This window comes from Puntigrus tetrazona, chromosome 24 (assembly GCF_018831695.1).
Source record: "Puntigrus tetrazona isolate hp1 chromosome 24, ASM1883169v1, whole genome shotgun sequence".
Taxonomy (NCBI): domain Eukaryota; kingdom Metazoa; phylum Chordata; class Actinopteri; order Cypriniformes; family Cyprinidae; genus Puntigrus; species Puntigrus tetrazona.
In genome coordinates, this window is record NC_056722.1 from 16,359,485 (window position 1) to 16,368,673 (window position 9,189).

At 39.6% G+C, this 9,189-nt stretch overlaps 1 protein-coding gene across 7 annotated transcripts in view; it reads left to right on the forward strand.

The window, feature by feature from the left end:
* Window positions 1–5,515, forward strand: part of mllt10 (MLLT10 histone lysine methyltransferase DOT1L cofactor) — a 39,677-nt gene extending 34,162 nt beyond the window's left edge. For 5 of the 7 annotated variants that reach the window (XM_043225959.1, XM_043225958.1, XM_043225961.1 and 2 more), the window contains 7 exons: window positions 5–196; window positions 477–550; window positions 863–1,203; window positions 2,136–2,156; window positions 2,462–2,552; window positions 2,972–3,181; window positions 3,786–5,515. In XM_043225959.1, coding sequence (XP_043081894.1) covers window positions 5–196; window positions 477–550; window positions 863–1,203; window positions 2,136–2,156; window positions 2,462–2,552; window positions 2,972–3,181; window positions 3,786–3,830 — 974 coding nt within the window. In that variant the 3' untranslated portion in view covers window positions 3,831–5,515. Of the gene's footprint in view, window positions 1–4; window positions 197–476; window positions 609–862; window positions 1,204–2,135; window positions 2,157–2,461; window positions 2,553–2,971; window positions 3,182–3,785 lie in introns of those variants that run through there. The other 2 variants (XM_043225960.1, XM_043225965.1) reach the window with 2 other exon arrangements.
* Window positions 5,516–9,189: the final 3,674 nt, after the last annotated feature.

A 9,189-nucleotide genomic window follows, 5' to 3' on the forward strand; every position in this document is an offset into this window, starting at 1 on the left:
CCAGTTCTGGGAATGCTGAAGTCCCTGCACCAGCTGCAGGTGGAAAACCGGCGCCTGGAGGAACAGATCCGAACTCTCACCATGAAGAAGGAACGACTGCAGCTCTTGAGCGCTCAGCTCTCTGTGCCTTTCACCCCCGCGAGCACCACGGCCACCACTGCCTCCTCTCCACTGTACCCCAGCAACACTCACGCAGGTTAGACACACACGCTACCTTCTGCCTCTCGTCTACCCGTACAGTTTTCACACACTCCATCTGGACCGTCACAGTCTAACTCCACCCCAAACACCCCCACCCACCCCACCCCGATTCACATATTCACACATACACGCACACGAGCCCACCTCTCACCCCACCCCCGTCAGACCCCCTTCCTCCCCCTCTGTTCTGCTCACGGAGCCTCCTCTCCCAGCTCAACTCTAGCTAATCTGGTCTCCGCATTCATGTCAAGTTGCAAAATCTCTCTCTCCTCCAGACATGCTGCACAGCAAGAGCATTCAGCTAGGCAGCAGTGTTTTAACAGAGTCCTCTCAACCCTTGCCCACTCAGGTAACTTCCTCTACCCCTGCTCTGCAGATGCCATCTGCTGGGACTGAGCACCTCTTTAGTTGAGTCAAGTGTTATATTATGTATATCTGTACATAGTCGAGTGTGTGGCAGTGATGTGATGGTGTAGTGTGTGATCATGTCAGATTCATGGGATAATTGGTGGCTGTGTGAATTGCAGTATAAGTCTGATTGGAATGATGCTGTATCTTATTTGGTTGGACAGGTCCAGGAGGCGCCCCTCTCACGTTGACCTCTCTTTTCTCTCTCTCTCTCACGCTCTTGTGCTTTCTCTATTCTTTCTCTTTCTTTCAGGATCCCCTGTCTGGTGGCCATAGCAGCGGAAGTAGCACGTCCTCTCTCTCCACCCCTCCGTCTGCGGCCCACAGCCCCCCCCAGCAGCAGGTGAACGGAGTCGGCATGGCCGGGGTGGCCGTCCAGCCTGGCAATGCCAACTCGACCCTCCCTGCCATAGCCGGGGTGACGGGTCTGATGGGCGCTCTGCAGGGGAACCACCTGGCCATGAGTGGCATCGTGGGCGCCCTAAACGGAGTCATCCAGACCTCCCCCAGCCTGACCCAGAATAGTAGCCCCCTGCCCCATCCCTCAGCAGCTTCCAGCGCATCTATGCCCATGTCCAACAGTCTCAGTAACAGGTACAAACTGCCACTCACCGCCTTAGACTTTGCACTGAGAGTCCTTATTGCTTTGGAGGCGCTGGTTGAAGATCCATATTGCAGGGGTCGTGTGGTGATGACGTTGATTTATCTCACGAAAAATTCAAGAAATTACCCAGATCATATTTTACCCCCAGAGTAATAGAGAAATAAAATGTTATATTTTATATATTCTAAAGTTAATTGGATTTTCACAATTCTGACTTTTTCGCAATTGCAAATGCATATTTTACCATACTGTCGACACAACTGAGAGGTAAATCAGAATTAGGATATAAACTCTCAGTTCTCAGAACACGTCGCCCCTTTAGAATTTTACTTTAAGTTTTTAAAACTTGCATTTGCAGTTAGAATTGTGAGTTATCTCGCAGTTCTTGACTTCATTTCTCACAATTGCAAGTTTAGTAATTCTGACTTTACAGCTCTGGAAAAAATGTCAGTTGCGAGTTTGTATTACAGAATTATAAGAAAAAAGTCAACTGTGAGATGTAAACTTAAATACTGTTTAAATTTTTTATTCATTTTTTTATTCAGTGGCAGAAACATTATTCATATAGTCTATTATATATATATATATATATATATATATATATATATATATATATATATATATATATATATAATTATTATTAAATAATTTGAATGTTTATAATGAAAGGATATCATTAAAGGTTTCCATTTTAATATAAAACTTAATTTTTTCCTTTATGATAGTAAAGAAAATATTTCAGAAGCTACTACTCCAGTCTTCAGTGTCACACGACTTGCATTTTTTGTTTTGCTGCCTTTTTATTTTATGCTGCTATTTAAAGTAATAGTTCACCCAAAAATGAAAATTCCCCTGCATTCATATTTTCTTCATCTTTTCTGCTTCCCGATCTCTCTTTTGCTTGCTCTTTGGAATGCGGCAGCATGACCACCGCAAAAACCAGGTAAAGATTGGCTTGCTCTGCCTCTTTCTTTCTCATTTTGTTTCCCTGCCTGCATGCCTTGAACCTTTAAGTCTGCCTCTGAAACAGAATTGTGTACTTAAGATTGAATCTTGTTTCTAAGCAATATCCAGTTTAAACAGACCTCCCTTTGTCAAAAACAAGACCATTATAAGTCTCTTTACTTGAGTATACAGAGGGGTTTTATTTTAGTGTAATACTTTTGTGCGACCATGGCCAAAAAAAAAAAAGTGTTAGAAATGATGAAAATGTAGTTTGCTTATTAAGGTTTATTCGTGTTTTTGCAGTGCGGCAAGGCTTTTCAATGATCAGCACAGACAGATCTTTCTCCATCAGCACCAACTTCAGCAGCTTTTCAGCTCTCATCAGGTCACACCGGTAAGAAGAGCACCAACACACACACTCCTTTACATAGAGTCTAGAGCATTCTTCCTGTGACTTAAAACATACATGAAGTCCTCACAGCAGCTTATTTTAGCCATGATCCTTGTTTTTAGATTCTGTCTGAATGATCTGAATTCTGAAATAATGCATTAATTCCAGGGAAAAAAACAGTATGCATTTACTTACAAAACACATAGTCTTTTGGTGATTCAGTGGCACAAAACTCTCATACGTCACAATGGCTTCTTCCTCAGAATTGTTTATTTCAGCATCCTGGCAGCTTGGAATTGCAATTTTGAGGAAATTCTTGCCACGATTCAGAGCAATATGCATCATTCGGACCATGGGCAGTCTGTGGGTGTGCCGTCTTTGTCTAGACGTCTCATCATACTCGTTTGTCTGTCTGTCTTTAGGAACAGCAGCAGGCTCTGCTCTATCAGTTAATGCAACAACCGCAGCAGCAGCAGCAACAGCAGAATGACATACAGCTACAGCAGCTGCCAATCAACAGCCTCCTGCCCGCCACGCAGCCAGCCATCACTACCAACCCCTTCCTCGCCATGCACAACGACAGCAACACTCCCAAGACTGGAGTTAGTACTGCAACTATCAAACAGACAAAAGTATTATTATTATTACATTCATATATATATATATGTGTGTGTGTGTGTGTCTTATGATTGAATGTTATAATTATTGTAAATGTATTAATAAAATGGTATATTTTTTCATATGCATGCCTTTACATTAATAATAAGAACATATTATTATCAACCGTATTTAACATTTAATTTTATATTAATATATATTTGTATTAATATTTTAACCACAGAACCAGTCAAAACTTAATCAATGCTTTATTGATTTTCTCAGTATTTAATTTTTTTGCTGCCTCAGATTCTAGATTTTAGAGTAGTTGCATCTCAACCAAATATTGTCATATCCTAACAAATCATTTCTCGGTGGAAAACTTACTAATTCATCTTATTTATAAATCTCAGTTTCAGAAAACGGGCAATGGATAATAATTGCATTATTCAAATTATATGTACTTATTTTTTTTATTTACAGTGATTCTAACTTTGTATTGTACTTTATACAATATTATAATTATTATTAATAATTTATTGTGGGTTTTTTCACATTTTTTGTGTGTGTGTGTGTGTGTGGTTTTTTTTATTTAAGATTTTGAGTATCACATATTGAAACTGTGCTCGTTTTATTCAGAGACTGGAGAAGGCTGTGTCTGTGACAGGACAGGAAAAGACCTGATGTAAAAAAAAAAAAAAACCAACATTCTGGAGGAGTTCTGCCTTATGGATCCCTCTCATCTGCTCACCCCAAGAGGCTTGCAATCTGAGCAGCAAGACCAGAACATTCACCCACCGCACAAAACCCTCACCAGCCTTCATATGTACACACACTTGCCAGTTTGATGCCCATCTGGCAGACAACATGCTGCACTGAGTTTGAGAAAATCACTTGCTGTAAACGTACTGGATCCCATGGGGGCCCCAAAGACGGGCTCACACACACACATGCACACACACACACACACACACACACACACACGCGCTCTCTCTCTCACCCTGCCAGTGTGCTGAAAATGACACGCTGGTGCGAGTCGCTGTGGGCGGAAAGCGTAGAACGAGGTCTCGGATGGGGAGTGTAAGATGGAGATGCCTCTGGAACAGTTACCTCTCTGTACCCCTTTAACAAGAAACTCGTAACGATAATCTCAATAAAAACCTGTCGTATTTGTCCGTCTGTGTATTAAAAAGGCGTCAAATATTTCAAAGCTGAAGCGATCAGACATTTGTGCACCATGAAGGCCTTCTCTGCATCCTGATCTTGAGCTTCCCCTGTGAGGAGGCGTCCCAAAGGTCCACAAACTGTCTCACTGACCCTGCTGCACTCTTTGAAGAGCAACTACCTCTCAAGCCAGGACACACAGACCAGGCCCTGAACCCAAGTGCCTGGCCCCGATCTCCAAGCTCTCAGCCAGGGGCCGCGCGCTGGAGACGCTGCCAGTCTCTCTCTCTCTCTCTCTCTCTCTCCTTCCCTTTTTTTTTTTTTTTTTCTCTCTCTCTCCAATCCATTTTTTTGTGAAATGATTTGATACCAATCAGCGTCGCTCAGGCAATACCAGTTCAGAGAGTCTCAGAGATCTCTGCCTGTACAGTGACTACACTGAAGAAAAAAGAAAAAAAAAAAAAGATTTTTCGAATGTTTGCGCTGCAATGATCATTTTTGAAGCCAACTTTCTATTATTTCTTTTTTTATTTATTTGCATTGGTTGCGTGCTGGGCGCAAGGTAATATATTCTGACGCTCGGCTGGCAACATGTTTTTATACTACTGTACAAAATTCTCAGCTCTTTTGAGTCTTGTAAGCATTTTGATGAACATGTCTGGTGTTTGAAGTTCTGAAAAAGGAAAAAAGCCTACTTGATGATTTTGTGGTCTTGTAAATACGCCTGTTTTCCCCCCTTTTCCTTTTGTCGCTATGTAAATCTACAGATGCATATTGGATTAAGAATAAGCTGTCAGAATAAATAAGATTTAGTTTAGCACACTTTTACCTCTTTTTTTGTTGTAAATACATATTTGTGATTCACTTAGTGGTGTGAAGGACTGTTTCGAAGCACTGTCGCTATGTTCAGATCTTTTCCAACAGGCTTTCCACAAGACTGGTGACTGGATAAAGTGTATTAATTTATTTTTGTATGTGCAGGGACTTTTTTTTGCACCGTTTTATTGATGTGGTTTTATACGTTATAGATGTGGTATGTCCACGTTTCATGTATCTGTACAGAAATTATGCAAAATCTCTAAAGTTTGTATTTAAAACATCAAAAGTGAAACCACACGAGTCCTGCTTCATATTAAGAAATTCTGAACACTAAAATTGTAGTGTCGCGCTTTTTTCAGTGATAAATTAAAATCTGTTTATTACAATTCTTGCATCTTGCAGTGCCTTTTGATTTGAACGTAGCAAACCAGATGGATTTGGGGGTTTTTTGTGTGTGTGCATTTAAATCCTTGCGAAGAAGTGCTTACAAATTAAGCTAGAATAGACTTGCAAATCACTTTTCATTAAAAGTATTACTCATTCGTAATACAGACTCGTGACAAGTATTCCAATTACAGAGCTCTCCAGTTCAAATGACAAGACATTATATTCAGTGCAAATGAAGTGCTCCTGGATTCTAATTAAAATAAATATCTTTACATAATTTAAAGCGATAGTTCGCCCAGAAATGAAAATTCTGTCATTATTTACTCCTCTTCATATTGTTCCAAACCTGTCTGCGTTTCTCGCTTGCTGAGCTCAAAAAGATGATATTTTGTTAATAACCCACTAGTTTTTTGGGGGGTTCTTTGTCCGTTCAAAGTGATTAGTTAACATTTGAATGTTTTTTTGGTGAACTTTTCCTTTTAACAATTAGCTTAGTAGTTTTATGCAAAATACTCGCATCAGCGTCAACTAGTTTTCTGATATGCATTAAAATGAAAAGTGTAGCATTATAAAAGTGCGTTGTTTCTGATATAAAAAATGTATCGCCAAAATCTGTGGAAAAACGTCCATAATAAAGCTCTGATGCAGATGCCGAACAAAAACCATATAAAAGTAACACGGAAATCGATTGATATGTCTTTTATATCAACTTATCTCTTTTAACTGCCTTTATTAAAAGTTCAATGCGCGTGCATATTTCTTCCATTGTAAGCCAGGAAACGGACCCTAAACTCCGTCGTCCCTTTCCCCCCATATTTCTGCAGTCTGTCCTTGTGTTTGCTATTTGGTGAGTGGAACCCATTTCTCAGCATGACCCCCAGGGACCTGCCCACTGTCCCTGCCCAGCTCCGAGCGCTCCGGCTGTGGGAACAGCAGGCCCCTCTCCCCTCAGCTTCATCAAGCTGTCCACACCACTGACCACCCACTGACCCCCTGACCCCTCCACCCCGGCCCGATGCGCTCAAAGCGCCACGCACACAATGGGCCCAGTGACAGCATTCACGCATCTGAAAAATCTTCGCTTTATTTTAATCAGATGAAAGCGTTCTTGGTAATTTGTAAAACGTCACATTTCATGGGGCGCCGTCTCGCTTTTTTCCCATGATTCAATCAGGAACTCTTTTTACGACCTAAACGCGAGTTCTCCAGTAAGCCTCTAACAATATTTTTTATTCCAATCAGTGATAAATCAAATATTCGGGTCCTTTCCCACCCGGTTGGTGATGGCTTTGTGTTAATGGCCGCTCGGAGAGCAGATGGGGTAATAAGAGGCCGCCGGAGCCCGTGTCGCTCACTCTTTTCCTACCAGGTGCACTGGAGGGGGTGATCCAGATAAAAAAAAAAAAAAACGCGCTGAAGATCCTTAGGGACGATTCGTTTTCACCCCTGCTGCCTATAAGGAATGGATTCAGCTTACAGGTAGGTAACAAAAGCTGCTAACTGACAGAGCTGGAAGAGAGGTGACTGATTTATGCCTCTTTTGGTTCATTCTCGCCACAACTCTAACCCCGTATGGAATATTATTAGACCGCGATGAAAAGGTCTGCTCCGGTCTGCTAATTATGTTATTAAAGATGCTGTGTCTTTAAAAGTGTGCGGGACGCAGAGACGGCTTTTGTTATGTTCACATTTAATGTACTGATAATTACTGGTAGGATGAGACAAATATTTGAGGTGAATTACTGGAGCAGACTTTTGTAAACAGAAACCTTACCCCGCTAATCTTCATTTTAATTTTCCAATCAATCCCGTTTTCTGTACTCATTTGTACTTAAATGTTAATGTTATTTAATAATCATTTTTGGGTCGCGATTAATTACAATCGTCGTTTTATTTCAATAAATATGCATATAAGTAACTCTACAACATTTATGAATTTGCTAAGTTGTCTTCATATTCATTTGCCCCTTAAAAGTTCTGTTTTTCTGTCCTAGGTTATTTTATAAAATATATTTATTATGTTTCCTGTTTATATATTTTATTTTATTTTATTTGAATCCTTTTTTTCCTCATTGTCGTTGTTCAGTTTGTTCTGTCAAAAAGCACAAAAAAAAAACATAACTGCATAAAGTGGTAAATAAACAAAAACAAAAAAGACACTATTTTACACATCATTTGGGATTATTAGCAGGAGACCTTTTACTAATGTTTTTATACTTTATTTAATGAGTATTTAATGTTACAAGGTATATCTCAAACAACAAATGCCAGACGGCCTCCTAATAAAAACAGAAGAGTATGTCAGGCAAAACAAACAAAACAGTAAAAACATAAATAAATCATATATGTCAAAAGTACAATTGCATACAATTGTCAATCAAATTGCAATTGATAAAATGTTACAATAAAAGCCTCATTTTTTTGCACATTCCTTTTCTTCTTCTTCATAACCCAACTGTCACTTCATCCATATTTATGCCGATAAGGTGAATAGGATTAAAAGCCCAATCAAACATCCTTCCAGATGATTCTGAATCATTGAGGCCACATGATTGTTCTATTACTATTAAATCAAACCCAGCAAATATTCTGCTCAGTGCTCTTATAATCAGCATCTAATGCATCCCACTGTCCACCCTTTCTTTCTTTCTTTCTTTCTTTCCCTTTTCTCCCCACCCACCTTTATTTCTCCTCCCTGTTTGGTTCATGCTGATGATTTCCAGCTGCTCAGGCACCATTCTGTTACATCTGCTTCTGCTTTAGTAATTAATAGCTCACTTTCCTCTCCCAGTCAGATTGGGAGACTGATCCCCTTCCACCCCTCCACCCCTCCACCCTCTCACATCCACTCTTCTCTCTCCTGCCTTATCAGAGCTGTCAATCACGTCCGGGCTGTTTAAACATGCCGCTGCCACCCCCCTCCTCTTGCTTGCTTTCTCGCTTGCTCACTATTTTTCTCCACCGCTTGCTTTCTCTCTAACTTACTTTCTCTCTCTCTCTCTCTTTTCTCTTGCTTGTTCTATCTTTCCCCACTTCTTAGCTGCACCCCTCCTCCTCCGGGTTTATTCATTCACATCTTGGGAGTTTGGACACACCCCCTCTTCAGTCCCATCCCCCTTGTTTCCAGCTGAACTCCTGTCCAACATCAACGGTTTCAATCAGTCTGCCAGAGGCCTATCGGGACACCGGCTCTGGATCTCCTGGGTAGCCGATAAAGGGCCTCTTCTGTCCATTTGGGTGCCTGAACAAAAATATCTTTCAAATTATTTTTTAATTGTCTTACATGTATTTTCTCAGTATTTAAATTTTTTTTAAATTATAAACAAAAAGTATAAATATGATTGCGATCAATTAAATAGCTTGAGATCAATTAAAAAGCTTGAGAAAAATCTTGATCATATCTTTAATCATATAATTTTTTTTCAGTGCTTACTAAAACTTAAAATGTTATATATGTTGTTTTAGTGTTTTTTTAAAAAATATATATATATATATATATATATATATATATATATATATATATATATATATATATATGAATACAACTAATTTATTAAATAATTTTGTCATTTTTTTATGAATGTGTTACTAAACAATTTATACATCTTTTAGTGTTAGTAAAAAAAAAGTATTTTATAGATAACAAAAATGCTACTATTAAATCACAAACCTT